We start from the raw sequence: 18,924 nt of genomic DNA on the forward strand, positions 1-18,924 counted from the left end.
TCCATGGCTATATCATCTCGACTTTGATTAAGAATATATATACTTTATAGGGTCGGAGATGCCTCCTTCTGCCTGTTACAGACATTTCCTGAAGGCAAAAAGTTTCTTTACAATAAAGATTTTAACAACTATAAATTGCGATGTTGAAAATATAAGCTAGAAACCAGTTTAATACAAAGAGAGAAATAAAAGAAGATGCCACAGTGCCTATGTCTCTTTCTTTTCTAATTTTTTATGCCGTCAGATAGACGGTGCTAATTCAATTTATCTATTTATGCAGATTCAGAATATATATATATATTATATATTTACTTTATAGGGTCGAAAAATCTTTCTGAATGTTATGCAATTTTCCTATTGGAAAATTTTCACATTACAATGGGAACTGCGTATAGAAATAAATATATAAGATAACAGGAATACAAAAAATTTATTATTTTAAAAATATAGCTAACAATTATTATTTTTCTTTTACCATTCTAGGATAATGGGGATCAAGTGGCATGCACACTGTATTTTTCATCTACTATTCTTTATTTTAAATTTTCAAACAAATAATGTAAGTAATGCATATTATAAAAATCATTTTTAGTAACTAACATAGGCTGTATTTGTTACTGTTGTGTTAATTAAACTCATGTCAATCAACCTTTTATGATTTGCTCGCACTAAAAAATAAAAACATCTATTAGGTTGATCAAAGAAACATCATAACTTTCACAATTTTTATCTGATCGCAGTTCCAAATAGACTCTCGTATCGACAAGACGTGTCCACGCATAGTCATTTTTCGCGCGCTTATCTCGTTGATCTCAGTTTTTGTAAACAAATAAGTCTCAAAGAAGAAACAAAAAGTGCCGTTACCCGATAAACGTTTGTTACTCGCTACGATGCGGAGAGATGACCCTCCAGACAAAAACAAATCTGAGCACAGATTTGTTGTTGTTAAATGACTAGATGACAAATCAATGTCAAATGTTTCACCGTTTGTTATTAAGAAAATTATTGACCACACCTGCGGCGGTGAAGTTTTTTTTGCAAAGAAGCCCCGGGACGGAAATTTATTAATCAAAACTAAGAATGAAACACAAGCTAAAAGCAACCTAGATAAAATTAATGATAGTATAAACACTTCTCAACTAACCTTTTCCAATTTAGTTCAGAGCAGTACCCCTATTCCACCTTTTTCTAAAAATATAATTGACTACAATGACATATCAATTGACCCTAAGGCAACATCTAACACTGAACTCCCGTGTACCTCTAAGCCTTTAACCCCAAACTCTTTAGTAAAAATTCTCCCTAGAGCCACCTCTAACAGAATGAAAAGACAACTCAAAGCTAAAGCTAACGTTCAATCTAAATCTTTAAAACAAAATATGAAACGATCTCCAGATTCTATTCTTTCCAACAGCACAGACATATCCGATATAGATTGTCTCCTGATGATGGTAATATAACTTAAATAACCTATTCACTTAACTGCTGGATTCTCTCCTCGTCGGCTCGACGGGCCCATACTCTGTTGTTTAAATAGAATGTGGGCTTGGCAGGCTGGGGAGGGGGGAATCTGCAGTTTTATATATTCTTTTCTCACTGTAGTTTGTGACTGTATATGCGTATTCATATGCATTTACGGTCACATACTAACTAATTTATTGTTATTTATATTATATATATCGACTATTTCCTCCTTATCAATACATCATTTATCAATTGACAATTATCCAATGGAATATTAATGCCTTCACTAACAACTACAGTGAGCTGCAAATTCTAATAGCCAAATACAAGCCTCAAATTATTTGCCTTCAAGAGACCCACTTAGCATCTCATTCCATTCATCCAATACCCATAAACTACACAATGATCTCGCGCAACTCTCTGCCATCTTATGGTGGTGTCGCCATACTTATTCATAACTCCATTCAATACAAAGAAATTTGCCTCTCTACATAATTCGATGCCATCTGCGTCGAAATCTGTTCAAAATATTCAATTTAATATTATTTCTACCTACCTCCAACCTAAAGCTGTCTTTAGGCTTGCCAACTTAAGTTCTGATCTTTCCCCTCCTAATAACAAACTTTCGTTTATAACTGGAGATTTTAATAGCTGGCACAAACGCTGGGGTTCCCTAGTCAACAATAAGAAGGGCCTGATTCTTGATAAGTTTTTAACATAATCTAATGTAATCCTTCTTAATGATAAAAGTCCTACCCACCTCAGTACACATAACACACTCACTCACAGATCTCAGCTTCTGTACTCCGGATCTAGCAATTGACTCGGAGTGGAGAACCGAAGATTACTTCTTTGGTAGTGATCACTTACCCATTATTTCTCGCCTTTTCCAGGACACTCAGTCCCATGCTAAAATTGTTAGACCGTCTTTTAAACTTAGTAAAGCTGATTGGAAACTTTTCCAATCCTTGTCCAATTCTAACAACCAATCTATCCCTATCAGTTCCTACATTAACAAAGAATCAGCCAACTTGAATAAAATTATTTTATCTAGTGCCCATCAAAGTATACCCAAAGTTGTTCAATTAATTTCAAAATCAGTTCCGTGGTGGAATAAAGATCTAGAAGCTCTACGTAGCTTAAAAAACTCTGCATGGCGTACACTTATTTCTGCGGAAAACATCATCGATTTTAGAAGAAACAAGTAAGAAAGTTACAGTCGAGTGTGCTCGACTGTGAGATACCCGCTACCCATTTTTAATAAGGGCAAAATATTGGTATTATTTTCAAAATATACCGAAAATACTAAAAAAAATACTAAAAATATACCAAATGGTATGTTCGGTATATCGGTACAGCGCACCATTCAAAATATACCATAGACGGCACAATGTACCAGATTGTTGGCCAAAGCAACTAAGAGCCCTAGTAAGTAGGCGTTTTTGCCCATACAAAAGTATTTCTTTAATAACTTCCACAATTTTTATCTGATCGCAACCAAATTTTCAGGAATCATAACTACTATAGTAATTATTGTATATACCAATTCGCAACTCTAGCTTTAAATTTACGCTTGTTATTCGATTTTATACCCGCTACCCATAGGGTAGAAGGGTATTATAACTTTGTGCCGGCAGGAAATGTATGTAACAGGTAGAACGAGGCATCTCCGACCCTATAAAGTATATATATTCTTGATCAGCGTCAACAGCCGAGACGATCTAGCCATGTCCGTCTGTCTGTCTGTCCGTCTGTCCGTCTGTCCGTCTGTGTGTCTGTCCGTCCGTCCGTATGAACACCTAGATCTCAGAGACTATAAGAGATAGAGCTATAATTTTTTTTCGACAGCATTTGTTATGTTTGCACGCAGATCAAGTTTGTTTCAAATTTTTGCCACGCCCACTTCCGCCCCCGCAAATGAAAAAAATCGAATAACAAGCGTAATTGTAAAGCTAGAGTTGCGAATTTTGGTATATACAATAATTACTATAGTAGTTATGATTCCTGAAAATTTAGTTGCGATCAAATAAAATTGTGGAAGTTATTAAAGAAATACTTTTGTATGGGCAAAACGCCTACTTATAAGGGTCTTAGTTACTTTGGCTGACAATCTGGTATATTGTGCCGTCTATGGTATATTTTGAATGCGGTACTATATCGATATACCAAATATACCATTTGGTATATTTTTAGTATTTTTGCAGTATAATATTTTGAGAAAAATACCGCAAAATATATTTCTTTTATTAAAAATGGGCAGCGGGTATCTCACAGTCGAGTACACTCGACTGTAGCTTTCTTACTTGTTTTGATTTGCGGGGCGGAAGTCGGCGTGGCAAAAATTTGAAACAAACTTGATCTGCGTGCAAGCATAACAAATGCTGTCGAAAAAAAATTATAGCTCTATCTCTTATAGTCTCTGAGATCTAGGTGTTCATACGGACAGACGGACAGACACACAGACGGACATGACTATATCGTCTCGGCTGTTGACGCTGATCAAGAATATATATACTTTATAGGGTCGGAGATGCCTCGTTCTACCTGTTACATACATTTCCTGCCGGCACAAAGTTATAATACCCTTCTACCCTATGGGTAGCGGGTATAAAAATGCCGTATTCCGAAGGGCTCTAAAACAGCCAAAAGACAATCCATTTCTAAATTTACTGAAGAGATTAACCCCAATACTCCGGTCGTAAAATCTGGAACAATATTAGACGCTTTTACGGTATGCATCCTACTAAGGGTATCCACTGTATTATTCCTGTAATAAAAAAATCACAAGTCAACAGGATATTGCTGATTTCTTATGCCATAACTGGTCCGTTCAGTCTCAAGACTCCTCATTTTCTAGTCTCTTTACTGTCAATACAATTAGAACTCTTTCCGATTCACTAATTTACCCACATAGTAAACGTGCATATCCAATAGAAATTGACATTAATTATACAGAATTCTCGGCTTCCTTAAATTATCTAAAAAGCAAAACTCCGGGTTTTGATAGGATTAACTATCAAATGATAAAAGAGCTACCTATCAATGTCCATAAGAGACTAATTGATCTCTTTAACTGCATTCTTCATAAATGTATTCCTCAACAATATAAATTGAGTATTATAGTACCTATCCTGAAACCTGACAAAAACAAGACAAACCCATCGTCCTATCGTCCTATATCACTGAACTCTTGTATAGCTAAAATACTAGACAAAATAGTAGCAAAGAGACTTTGGTGGTTTGTAACTAACTACAAACTGCTACACAAAAGTCAGATTAGTTTTAGGAAGGGCAAATCGGTCATGGATTGTCTGTTTTTTGCAGACAATCTTATCAACCGTACCCTTAGCTCAAAAAATCATTTATCTTTAATTTCGCTTGATTTTTGTAAGGCATTCAAAAAAAATTGGCGTTCATGTAGTTATAGACCAACTTATTAATTGTAAAGCAGCCCCCAAAATAATTAATTACGTAAGAAACTTTATGACACACAGACAAATCAAAGTTAGAGTTGGTAATTACCTCTCAAAAACTCATTCACTTAACAATGGCATCCCTCAAGGCTCGCCACTATCGGTCATTTTATTTGTTATAGCATACCAACAACTTGTTGAAATAATTGACATAAATTCAAATCAGCGCTTATGCTGATGATTTCAATCTCCTTGTCAAATTAGATAAGGGAAAAACATAACCATTAACCTTGATTCTTTAGCTCTTAATATTTCAAACTGGTGTTCCTACTCAGGAGCCAGTATTTCACTTGACAAATGCAAACACATGCACATTTGCAATAAACATAACTGTCATTGCACCATCTTCAAAATGTCCGATCGCTGAAAATGTTAGGCGTTTTTTTTTAACGCCAAACATAACTGGAACTCACACATTGATTATCTTACAGATCCCCTTTATCAACGCCTCAATATTATTAAATGCCTTTCGAGACTTAAATTTAATTATAGCACCCTTACACTTATCTCTGTAGTTAAAGCCCTTCTTTTATCTAAAATCGACTTTGCACTTCCCCTTTATGGCAATGCTCCTAAAACCACTATTAAAAAAATAAATACAATTATACATTCAGCAATTAGATTCGCATTAGGGGCTTTCCGCTCCACTCCTATCAAAAATTTGTTTTTTGAAGCTAATATTCTGGCACTTAACAACAGAAAAGATAAACTATCAGCTAATTTATTTACTACCATAATCAACAGTTCTGATTCCCCGTTATACATTATAATGAAAAATTAACTTCCGCCCAAGAAGGCAAAAAATTTTCGACTATAGATAGAATCGTCTCTACTCACAATTCATTAGGGATTCATCTTAAGCCCATTTCTAAACTTAAACATAAATCGCCGCCTTGGAATCTACACCCAAAATCTATTAATTTATCTCTAAGCTATTTAAATAAAAATTCTAACCCTCCTGAAATTTTCAGGAAAGAGTTTGCTAGAATTCAGTCGGAACAAAATCAAAACACAACTTTTATATACACAGATGGGTCTCAAATTAATGGCTCTACTGATTATGGAATAACCACAACTCACACCATCCTCTCTTACGGTATTCTTCCTCCGTACACAACAGTGTTTTCCTCTGAAATTATTGCCATTTACTTAGCTATTCGCCTATTACAAAACAAGAGGGGCAGATACATTATCTGCTCAGACTCTCTTTCCTCTCTCAAATCAATAAAAAACATCAAACTCCTCCTTTTACCCAGATTTAATTCGTAACCTTCTAATACGACTCTACCCTAAATTCACTTTACTATGGATTCCCAGTCACATTAACATAACAGGCAATGAGTTGGCAGATCAAACAGCTAAAAAATATTTTCAGTTTCCTCTTGTTTATACTATCAACAACAACAGCAATGACATTAAAAAAACACATTCAAAATAGTTTAATTTTATCCAATGGCAATTCTTTTGCTGAAACTTCGAATTGGTATCAAAGCACCAACCCCCAAAAATTAAACATCTTCAATTTTCTCAACAATAATCATATATCTATTTCACGGCTAGAAGAAAGGAAACTAATTCGCATTCGTCTAGGCCACACTAAAATTACCCATTCTCACTATTTTACCAATGACACACCCGGCAATTGCCCTCTATATTTTGCCTTCTATATTTTTTAATCTGAACCACCTCTTGAACTCCTGCTCCTTTACTCAACAAATCAAATCCCGTTTTTTTCCCAACAACTCACCTTTGTACGCTTTAACCAATCCAGTTGCTGACAATATAATATTCTTAATCAAATTTCTCAAACATAGTAACATCTTTCATTCTATATAAAGTTAACCTTAATGGCTATTTAAGTTACATATACTCACATGTAAATACATATATTTGTTGCTATTCTAATCTATTCTAAATTTATATAAACAAAATTAAAATAAAATTATTCACCCTCATGTATCTTTTCAAAACTATTATAATTACTTTTTTTCTTTTCATCTTATTCATCATTGTTAATTCATACCTAGAATTTTAAGTGTTAACTATATCTTTATAATCAATTTGTAAAATTAAGAATGTTATTAGTAGCCGAAGAACTAAATTGTCATGGCTCTTCTCCTAGTAGGCTAAGATTTTTTATAAATTTTTGTCTACTTTTATAAATAAATAAAATAAATATCTGATCGCAATTAAAGTTCGTGATCGGTGTCAACAGCCGCTACGATATAGCCATGTCCGTTTATCCATCTGTCTATCCGTATGAAACACTGGATCTCAGAGACTGTAATAGAGACTATTTTTTCGATATCATTTCTTATGTAATAGCTATATTATTAAAGGCTCGTGAAATCGACATTTGGTGGTGTTAAAAGATCAATAACTTCTAATGGGTAACTGCTGCGTTTTTTGTTTTGATGTGCTCTTTTCTTGATGTGGATGCTGGAAACCATCGGATCTAATGAATCAAGTGCTCTACATAAAACATCAGTCATGGTGTTTAAGCGACTATTTTTGATGCGGCAACGATATGGGCCCCATGAGCTAGTACTTTATTTACAGTAGCTGACATTGGGTACCAGGGATATTTGCCTATACATAAAAATCCAGTTTTTGCTTGAAATTGCTATTAAAATAAAATAGAAATTCTTAAAAATCTCCTGGTCGAACCCAAGAGCATTTGCAAATTTGTCGGTATGGAAAAATGCTCTCCTCGCTGTGTTCCCGTCGTTGGTACTGCCGCCATAATTCTCCCATAATTTGTGCTGAATTTCTGTTTTCGGGGCAGCTTTTTCGTTGTCTTGAAGGCCTGCCACTTGTCAATACCAATTCTGTATGACACTTTTAAAACAAATCCGAAAAAACGAATCCACGCATGTAGAGGACTTACTCCATACTCGAGCACATGGAAGTTCTTCGGCGTAAATTTGTCCGAATGAACATCAGCGATAGTTATGAGTTCCAGGGCTTTGCTCCACAGATTGGGCAAGACTGCAGTCGACTGGGTCGAATTGGTTTCTGTCAAAATATTAAGAACTTTCTCATCTATTAATGTCATTTTCAGTTCAAAATTAATAGGCAAAATGCTTTTGTTCTCATATGTAAAACCAAACCACACTAAATTTTCAATTTCCGAGTCCAGTCGTTTTTTCTCTGCTCTGATATCACTTTGTGTTTCTTTTATGAACTCAATTTTTAGAGGCCTGCAAAATTAAACAAACCTCGGACCGATTCATCCAAATACCTCGACCAATCGAATCCACTTACTTAAGCGGAATTAGTGTTGTCACAAACAGAGACTGATCGAATGTGTCTTTAGCGTCCAGTGCGAAATTTTGCTTGTAAGGGCTTTGCCCAGTTGAACCGTCAAATCCATAACTGGCAATTAATGTCAAACCGGAAATATCTTTATAAACATTGAACACGTCTTTTTGTAACAGCGTAATACGCTCGGCTGTGTGGTTTAACAAGTTCTGTAATGAGACAGACGCGACAGATTCTGTAATATATAGACCTTTGGGATTGTTTCCGTGGGGGCGCTGAAAAGTTCCAAGGTTTTTATACCCGCTACCCATAGGGTAGAAGGGTATTATAACTTTGTGCCGGCAGGAAATGTATGTAACAGGTAGAAGGAGGCGTCTCCGACCCTATAAAGTATATATATTCTCGATCAGCGTCAACAGCCGAGACGATCTAGCTATGTCCGTCTGTCTGTCTGTCCGTCTGTCCGTCTGTCCGTCTGTGTGTCTGTCCGTCCGTCCGTATGAACACCTAGATCTCAGAGACTATAAGAGATAGAGCTATTATTTTTTTTCGACAACATTTGTTATGTTTGCACGCAGATCAAGTTTATTTCAAATGTTTGCCACGCCCCCTTCCGCCCCCGCAAATCAAAAAAATCGAATAACAAACGTAATTTTAAAGCTAGAGTTACGAATTTAGGTATAAATAATAATTACTATAGTAGTTATGATTCCTGAAAATTTGGTTGCGATCAGATAAAAATTTTCGAAGTTATTAAAGAAAATACTTTTGTATGGGCAAAAACGCCTACTTACTGGGGGTCTTAGTTACTTTGTCTGACAATCTGGTATATTGTGCCGTCTTTGGTATATTTTGAATGCGGTACTATTTCGATATATCATATATACCATTTGGTATATTTTTTAGTATTTTTGTAGTATATTTGGTATATTTTGAGAAATATACCGCAAAATATATTGCTTTTATTCAAAATGGGTAGCGGGTATCTCACAGTCGAGTACACTCGACTGTAGCTTTCTTACTTGTTTCTTTCCGAAATAAAAACACTCGCGGTTTTTTTCTAATAATATATTTGTATATTTGCAAACTGTTCGGGTTGTTAGACGCACAAATTGGGGGGTGCTTTATAAGCGATGCTAGACTAGTTGCATGAGCAAGAAGATTGACATCATTATCTATTTCTGCTGAAACTTCGCAAGCTAATCTATGCTTTAATCGAGAACGCCCTTCATCATAGCTTAATCGTGGCCGTCCTCCACTATTGGGGGATTCTTTAATATACATAGTCTGATGGCTGAAATTTCGCTTGAAAACGTAATGCAAAAAAACTTTCTTTCTGCGCCGTATACCTTGGAAAGGTTTATGTCATCGTATTGTAAATAAATGCAAGAACAAAACTGCGCTAATAGTTTTTATATCCGGCACAATCCAACCGACTTTTGTTCTACGAAACTCGAAAAATGCTAGGTTAAAATTGTTAAATATACAACTCTACAAAAGCACCTACATATACAAAAAGACAAATCACATTAAATAAATTTGCATACTTCCACTAATATTTTTTTACTTTGTTTTAAAATGTTAAGTATAGCTTTTGCAATCTTACTTTGTGTAGGGGGGCGTCTTCAGGATAGTAATAACACTTTCATTTTTGAATTCTATGTTTTGTAAAAACTTTTACAATAATTTTTTATTAGCACTTGTAAAAACACTAGTCATGTGCACAAGAAAAATTCGAACATATGAGATGGAATGCAGAAAAGCACTAAAAGTGGGCAGGGGACCAGCATGAAGAGAAATTAGATCAGTGTGACTGCGCGTGTGACAAGGTCACACTGTCAGCTGTTTTGAGTGTTTTTGATCCAACCTAACGTGGAGTTCTGGGCCATTGGCAAACCGTTGGTGCTCGGTAGGATGCCAGGTTAAATGATGTGGGGATACACATCAGTGCCGAGCACCAGGGACACCATCGATGGTTGGAACCAGCGTTCGTCGGCGAGCGTAATGCTGCGAAACTGCTCCAAGTTCTCGCCATCAACAGGTCGGAGGGGGGTGCGGCGGCAGAGTTGGGAATTCACCTGCGGCAGTACTTTTTGACGGAACTCGGATGTCCGCGAGCGGATGATCGCTGTGCAGTCGCCATCCGTACCAACGCGGGTGACGGATAGCCGATAGGCCGTTGCCAATGATGCGCTGATACGGCTGGTCGTCGTGCACGGGTCAATCAGTGCTCGCATCTCGAACGTCTTACATCCGGTGTCGATCAGGATGTTGGCCGTCGGAAGGATGCTCACAGCCTGTTCCTGCAACAAGGATGTGAGCGACGTCGGGAGAGACGGCGAGCGGGAACGTGACCGTGCTGGAGTTGAGGACCGAGTCGATTCCGGTCGCTCGTCGCCTCGTCGTTGACGACTGGGGCGAGCGCTGCTTGCATCCTTAAAGTGCAGGAGCGTGTGGTGGTCCTTGTGACACACCCTGCAGCTTCCCGCGCTGCGGCAGGATTGCCCGAAGTGTTGGTGGGCCAGACAGTTAGAGCATTACTTATTAATAAGTACTGCTTTCAACCGCTTCTCCGCTGTCAGCCTGAGGAAGCGCTGACATTTCCATAGAGGGTGGATCCCACGGCACACGCGACACCGGAAGGAGTTGGTGCCTGCGGGGCGGCTCTGTGTGATGGCATACTACATGAAATGAAACAAAAGAAACAAATGGTTATTATAGTAGCCTCTTTGCATTGTCAATGACACATGGAACAGGACAGCACAGGACGACGAATGGGGATTCGAAACAGAGAGGGGTCAGAGAGGGGTCAGTCTTGCTGTCCTCCATCGGGAGTAGAATTAGTTTGGCGACGGGTCTTTGAATAGTAACCCGCGCCGTGGGCACATCTACAACTCGGAACTTAGTATCGGTGCCTGGACACGTCGTCAGCACCTGCCCTAGACGCCACTCGTTGGAGGGAAGGTTGTCTTCCTTTACTACGACCATGTCACCGATCGGAAGGTTCCGTGTAGGGGATTACGATTTCGTCCGTTTGTGTTGCTCCTTCAGGTACTCATCCTTTCAACGGATACAAAATTGTTGGTGAATAGCCTTCAACACCGAAATAAGTGGGCTACCTATGAGGAAATGACCAAGAGTTAGCGCTAGTTGATCCGGAGGGTCTTCGGACATAGGAGAGATCGACCTCGAATTCAGGAAGGCTTCGATCTTAGCCAGAAGAGTGGATAACTCTTCAAACGTATATTTTGTGGTGAAGGTCGCCTTGTAAAAGAGTGTCTTAAAACTCTTTACGCCGGCTTTCCATAATCCATCTATATGTGGGGCGCCCGGCGGGTTGATGTGCCAGGATAGGCTTTTGTGATCATGTTGTGCGATGGTGCACTCCCTCGTCGCTTCCAAAAAGTCGATGGAGATAACCTTGTCAGCTCCAACGAAAGTTTTCCCGTTGTCCGAGTGCATTTGGTGTGGACACCCGCGCCGTGCTATGAAACGGGAGAATGCGGCCAGGAATTTCTCCGTTGTTAGATCCGATGTCGACTCCAAGTGGATCGCCTTCGTGCTGAAGCACATATCCCTTGGTGATGAGGCAGGCTCGGCCAGTGTAGTTTTGACTTCGAATGGGCCAGCGAAGTCAACTCCAGTGTGCGTGAACGGTCTCGAGTAGGACGCCCTTTTTTTGGGCAAGTGCCACATCATTTGGGTCTGCAATCTCTTCTTATAGATCACACAAACCTAGCAAGAGTTGATAGTGGATTTGACAAGGACCTTCAGTTTTGAAATCCAGAATCTGGAACGGATCAGCCGCATGACGACTTAGTTACCCCCATTTAAGGAAAAAACCATGGGTGAAACGAACCAATAGTCGTGCAAAGGACGAGGAGTACGAGAGTATGATTGGATGACTCTCATCATAACGCAGCGAGTGGGACGCTCTCAGACGCCCGCAGGCCCGTAGAATCCCCTTGCATTGAGAAAAGGGTTCAAGTTTCGAATTGAACTTGAAGAAGGAACTTGCTGCTTGACTGCAGACAGTGGTATTACTGCGGAAAGGTTTGTCGTTGAGCAATGACGATTAGCCGCTCTTGGATCCGTGACAGCTCATCCGCCAGGACCACGATCGAGCTTGGAACTGCCAATTTCGGACTTCTATCGATGAAACTGAGAACATAGGCGGAAGTGCGAAGTGCTTTGCCAAAATCAGAGAACTTACTCAGAAAATCAGGAGTAGGAGGTAACTTGGCGATGTTACAATTAATCCGCTGTTCCAGCAGAGTCTCTGGCTTGCCAGATCTGCCGGGTTGTGATCGGATCGCACATGCGACCAATTCTTGGCGTCGCTGGCTTGGATTATTTTGGCCACACGATTGGCCACAAAGGTTGTCCATCTGCAGGGTGGCTTGTTCAACCAGGCGAGAACAATTGTTGAATCAGTCCAAAAGAAAGTCTGAAAACTCTCTGCCGGAAAATTCAGGAGGAGGGCCGAAGATAGCTCAGCCAATAGGACTGCGCCACAAAGCTCCAAATGTGTCACTGAGAGTGACTTTACAGGAGCCACCTTTCTTCGCAGTGAGGAGATGCGTGGATACCTTGTTCGCCGTCTCCACGCGGACATAGATAGCCGCTCCATACGCCCTTTCTGAAGCATCACAGAATCCGTGGTACTGGAGCTTCACCCTTGTCTGGAACTGGACCCATCTTGGAAATGGATCTTTCCCAGAGCAGGAAAGCTCTCGAGATACTCTTTCCATTGGAGTAAAAGATCCGCAGGTAAATTTTCGTCTCTTACTTCCCTCTTCGTGTAGGAGTCCTGATGGGCAACGTCTGGTGGCATGAAGAAGAACTCGTCATCGTGAGCTTGCCACCTGATGCCCAGAGTTTTCGCCGTACTAGAGTCCTCGAGTTCTAGGAAGTCTTCTCGAAGTAGGTGGTCCTTTGGGATGTCCTTCAGCACGCTCTTATTGTTGGACGTCCACTTCCTCATCGGGAAGCCAGCGCTGTCCAGGGCTGCACACACTTCCGCAATGGTCCGGATGGCTTCTTCCTTCTTGTGTGTCCCCGCCAGGACGTCGTCCACGTACATGCTGCTGGAGATGACTCGGCTTGCGAGAGGATACTCCAAGCGTACGTCTTCAGCAAGTTGTTGGAGGACTCGTAGGGCCAGGAAAGGCGCACAGTTGACACCGAATGTAACTGCGTTCAATTCGAAGTCACGGATCTCACCGTCCGACGTACGAAATTGAATTCGTTGGAACGGTATGTGCTTCGAGTCCATGAGGATTTGGCGATACATCTTCGTTATATCCGCATTGAATACATACCGATAGTATCGCCATTTGAGGATCTGCAACGTGAGATCCGATTGGAGAATGGGCCCTGAATGAAGGATATCATTCAGACTCTTGCGATTTGAGGATGGACAAGAAGCGTTAAAAACGACGATATGGGTGTCATATGACCCAAATCCAAGTACTCCTGGAGAACGGCATTGTACTGCTCCTTTAGAGAATCGTTTCTTGACAAACGATTCTCGTTCTTGAGGAATTGAGCCAGCGCTATGGATCTGGAATGACCCTGTTCAATGCCATTGGGCTTCTGGAATGAAAGAGTCACCTGATATCTGCCACATTTGCTACGAGAAGTAGTCTTTACAAAGGTTTCTTCACAAACGAAGTCTGACTCTTTTATCAGCTTCGCTGGAATATCCTCCACCTCCCAAAATTTGAAAATTAGACTGTCGAGCTGTTCGTCTGCTTGGAGGGCGACTCTTGTCGAAAACGCAGACACAGTTGTCGACACATTCTAGGAAATGGGGTCGGTAAGAATCTAGCCAAATACGGTTTCTTGCCCAAGGAGTGAGCCACAAATGTTTGGCCGGGAGCCGCTCAAGATGACTGACGGAAGGATATCCGCGCCAATTAGAATGTCAATCTGAGCGCCTTTGTAGAAATGTGGATCTGCCAGTTCGATCGCTGGTAGATCCCTTAGGAAACTTTGCGGCATATTGAAGGAGAGCAGTTTGCCTGCCAACTGTGGAATAACGAATGCCGAAGTCTCGATATGGAGTCTCGGCTTCGTTGGAGAACCAATGCTGAAGTGACATAACTTCTGCGATTGGCCACAACTGCGTGATTCAGCCCAGATACTTGTGTATGTAGTACCCAAGTGGCATACATTGATGACCGCCGTGCCGAGAAGGACATTCTGTGCGTTATTGGCAAGTAATTTTGCACATTTGTTGCCGTTGGATTCGGAGTGGACTGTATCGGAGAAGAGGAGGAGGCACCATTACGGGCACTATCGCCCCGATGAAGTAGAGTGTTGTGCCGCGCCTTGCATGTGAACCAATTGTGCGCACTCGGAAAGGGTGATTCTCCTTTGAGCACAAGTCACACGATTTGCCTTTTGGAGTGACTCGGGCCTCAAATGAGTTGACTCGATTTAAACTCTGCGGACGGGATGGTCCAGCAATCTCGTTCTGTGAATTGGCATTTTGTTTCACGTTCTCAATCGCCTCGAGCGTAAGATAGCGCTTGTTGAGGAACGTGCTCATGTCCTGCCATGCAGGAATTTTCGACTTGTCCACCAATGATTGCTCCCACAACAAGAGTGTGAGCTTGGGGAGTTTGGACGAGCAGAGGAATACGAGGATGCAGTCTGCGAACGGACTACAGACGGAAATATCTGAATGCTCAAGAGCGTTCAAGCAACGCTGAATCGTGGTCTGCAGCTCCTTAATAGCTGCTCCCGACTCTTGGGTAACCATGGACAGGTTGAAAAGTATTTTTAATTGGCTCGTTATCAACAAGCGCTTGTTTTCGAACAGCTCGCAGAGAGCACTCAATCCGACACGAAACCATCGTTCGTCAGCGGAAATTTGACTACGATCGCATTGGCCTCATCTGCGGTTTTTGAATTGAGCTGGAATAGTTTCTCAACCGGAGTCATCCTCGAGTTGTTGACGTAGATGGCCGTGAAAAGATCACGGAAGGTCGGCCTATGGAAAACTTCGTTGTCGACTGGAGGAGCCGGCAGCCACTGGAATACACAGGAGGAGCGGATGCTTCTCGTACGTGTGTACATTGTCGTCTTCGGCTGCAGGCCCTCTGACCCGACTCTCGAAGTTCATCAGTTTGTCAGAGATGCTGACAAAGTTGCTGAGAGCCATCGCACGGGTTTTGCTAAGCTTAGCTTGGACGGAACGGGTAGTTGCCTGACTACGTGCAGCAGTTGGAGGTTAAGGCAACGACGGAGTCTTTGCCGACGAAGAAGCAGACGGCGACGGACGATCAACTTTGACTCGGAGTTGAGCGGCAGGAGTGGCGGACTTGGACTCCGAAGGCCCGCGACGTCAGGCGACGAGCTGTGGTCGGAAGCTTTAATGAAAGTTTAGAGTCTTTTTCACTCTTTTGGCTTTCGGACATACTATGCTTCGGCAGTCACTTTAGAGTCCTTTTCTCGACAAAGACTCAAGATAAAGCAGACAGCCGAAAGCAAGCACATATTGGAGATGAACTTCGGCTGTCACTGGATAGTGAATAAGGCCGACACAAAAAACAGACGGAAATATCGCTGTTAAAAAAAAAAAAACAAAAATGTTTCGGTGTTGGAAAAAACAAAATGTTAAATAAAACACAAACAGCAGCGTGAATCTTTATTAAACTCGTTGGATCACAAGTTGCCGCTGTTCATATACATATATGAAAATGTTTGAAAATATGGAATGTAGTAGGTGTGTAAGTGTCGTGTATGAAAGGATATATATACTTTGTTACATTTCAGTCGTTTCGCGTTTTGTCTGCTTTTAACACACTCCAGTGTATGCAACCTCTTCGTGTTGTTTTATCCTTTTTGTTTGTTACGATTGGTCGCTGTCGTGACAAGTTTATGTTTTGAATATAATATAATATTTATGTGAATGCAATAGGATATTTTGGAGATAGGGGAATAATTACGAGAAAGTGTCACATACGAGAAATGAGTGTGGTGGTGGATATGTCACTATATATATATATATATATATACTGTGCAACGTATTCACAAAGTAGAAAAGATAGCGGAAAAAATGCCGGTGGAAGGCTTATGTACTTATATATATGTATGCTGTGTCACATATATATAAGGTACGAGGAAAAAAAGATGGCGCGAACACGACACGACAAATGTATGGAGAAAAAAGTGTATTACTTATATTAAAATACCAATTGCTTGCTGGGGTCGAGTGATGGAATCCGGCTCGAAGGACCAAAATGTGTAGGGGGGCGTCTTCGGGGTAGTAATAACACTTTCACTTTTGAATTCTATGTTTTTTTTAAAAACTTTTAGAATACTTTTTTTATTAGCATTTGTAAAAACACTTGTCATGTGCACAAGAAAAATTCGAACATATGAGATGGAATGCAGAAAAGCACTAAAAGTGGGTAGGGTGACCAGCATAAAGAGAAATTAGATCAGTGTGACTGCGCGTGTGACAAGGTGACACGCACAGTATACTAACTTTGTCGCTATCGATATCAATCGATCGCGACCACACTGTCGGCTGTTTTGAGTGGTCACACCTATCATCATCTGGCATCAACATACAGTAGAATCCGGTTATAACGACTCCGCTTATAGTGTCCGACTGTGGACAGTGGATTGGTTGGTCCCCATACAAGCTTATATGAAAGGGCCTCTGCTTACAACGTCTCCGCTTTTAGCGACTAACCGCTTATACCGACAAAACAGAATTCAACCGGATATTGCGACGAAAAAAATCAGCGAAATAATGCCAAAAAATTTAACCATCAAACGACGCTGCAGCCCGCTGTTAGAAATGGCACTCTTGCTTGTGTTCGGAGCGACAGGAAGGTTCTTATATTCTTAGTTCTTATTTTTAGCTGACGCCTTAGCTTATGCTAAGGAACATGCAGGTATACGATTTATTATGGAAAAACGATGATATTAAATGAAATTTATACATTTTTTTTGTTTTGTTTAAAAATTAATTTGTTTTATCTTAAAACTCTATTACGAAAATGGCAACCCTAAAAAAAAACAAAAATTTGTTTTGCTTCTTTCGGTTAGTGCGTCTTCCGGGTATAACGGTCCCTTGAAAGTCGCTATAACCGGAATCTACTGTACTTTAAAATGTGCCAAAAAGTCAACGTTTCTGATCAACGAACTGCTCACTTTCAGGGCCACCGAATTTAGCAGGAATGCAATTTCAGTAACCAAATTTTTTTTTTGAGGACTTTGCTTTTATTTATTGAATCTTCTCTAGATTTTGAGACTAACAATAAGTTTACGAATCTTAACATTAAAATTTAGCTAACAGTGTGTTAAAACTGCATTCTGGTTGCGCGTCCCTCAGGTCGGTCGCTGGGTAGGTAAGTCATTACGACGAAGACGTGATTGGTTGCTCAACCTTGTTAGACCTCTCGCCAGGTGGTTAGGGTGCAACAGTAGCTTGGTAAAGTACTTTTCCTTCTGTTCTGCGATCACTTCTTTGACTGGTAGGATGTTTAAGTCGCGTTGTATGTTTTCGTTGCGAACGTACCACGGTGCCCCGGTGATGGTTCTCAAGATCTTCGACTGAGCTCGCTGGACTATGTCAATATTACTATTGCTGGCACTCCCCCATAATTGGGAGCCGTACATCCATATAGGTTTTAGTACCGAGTTATACAGCAGGACTTTATATTCAAGGCTAAGGGGAGACCGTGCGTTGATAAGCCAATGAAGGCTGCTGGCTTTTAGCTTCAGGTGTGTTCTTTTGGCTTCAATGTGCCGGCGCCATGTGAGTCTTCTGTCGAGGTGTACTCCTAGATATGTCACTTCGTTTGCTTGCGGGAGTAGAGTGTTGTTTAACGTTAGCGGCGGGCAGTTTTGTCTGTTCAGGGTGAATGTAACGTGCTTGCATTTTTGTTCGTTCACTCTAATTCGCCAATCTGATAGCCATTTTTCAACATCGACCATATGAAGAGCTAGCTGCGCAGTTGCTTGCCTCGGGCATTTTGAGCGGCTAAGAATAGCTGTATCATCAGCAAACGTAGATGTTGTTATTCGTGTGCTTGTCGGGATGTCTGCTGTGTAGAGGACGTATAGTGTTGGCCCTAGCACACTACCTTGAGGAACTCCAGCTCCAACAGTGAAAACATCAGATATAGCAGAGTTGCATCTCACAACAAATTTTCTGTCGTAAAGGTAAGACTCTAAAAGCTTATGGGTGTTGCTGGGGAGCATTGTCTTGATCTTGTACATTAGACCTTCTAGCCAGACTCTGTCAAATGCTTGAGACATCTAGAAATATGGCAGTACAGTACTCTCGTTTTTCGAACGCGTTCCGAATTTCTGATGTTATCCGGTTGACCTGCTCAATTGTTCCGTGCTTTTCACGAAACCCAAATTGATGTGACGGGATTCCTTCCTGGAGTCTTAGGTACGTGTTTATCCGAATCAAAACGCATTTTTCAAAGAGTTTAGATAAGCATGAAAGTAGGCTTATAGGTCTATACGACGTGGGGACTGTGTGGTCTTTTCCCGGCTTTGCTATCATTATTATAATTGACTTCTTCCATCTCACTGGATAGTAGCCAAGTTTTGCGATGGTGTTGAAAAGCTGGGTGATAGTGCAAACGGCGCAATATGGGAGCTCGATGATCATTTTGGGAGTTATGAGGTCGCATCCCGGGGATTTTTTCGGATTCAGTTGATTTTTGATGATGCTAACGATTTCCTTTGGGCG

General features: G+C 40.7%; 1 protein-coding gene across 1 annotated transcript in view; it reads left to right on the forward strand.

Annotated features, from left to right (window-relative positions):
• LOC133835782 (aminopeptidase N) overlaps positions 1 to 18,924 on the forward strand; it is a 77,497-nt gene that overhangs the window by 14,456 nt on the left and 44,117 nt on the right. The window contains exon 2 of the mRNA XM_062265847.1: positions 484 to 559. Within this exon, the coding sequence (XP_062121831.1) occupies positions 488 to 559 (72 nt within the window). The 5' untranslated portion in view covers positions 484 to 487. The remainder of the gene's footprint in view (positions 1 to 483; positions 560 to 18,924) is intronic.

The sequence above is a fragment of the Drosophila sulfurigaster genome, chromosome 2R, assembly GCF_023558435.1.
Source record: "Drosophila sulfurigaster albostrigata strain 15112-1811.04 chromosome 2R, ASM2355843v2, whole genome shotgun sequence".
Lineage (NCBI taxonomy): Eukaryota > Metazoa > Arthropoda > Insecta > Diptera > Drosophilidae > Drosophila > Drosophila sulfurigaster.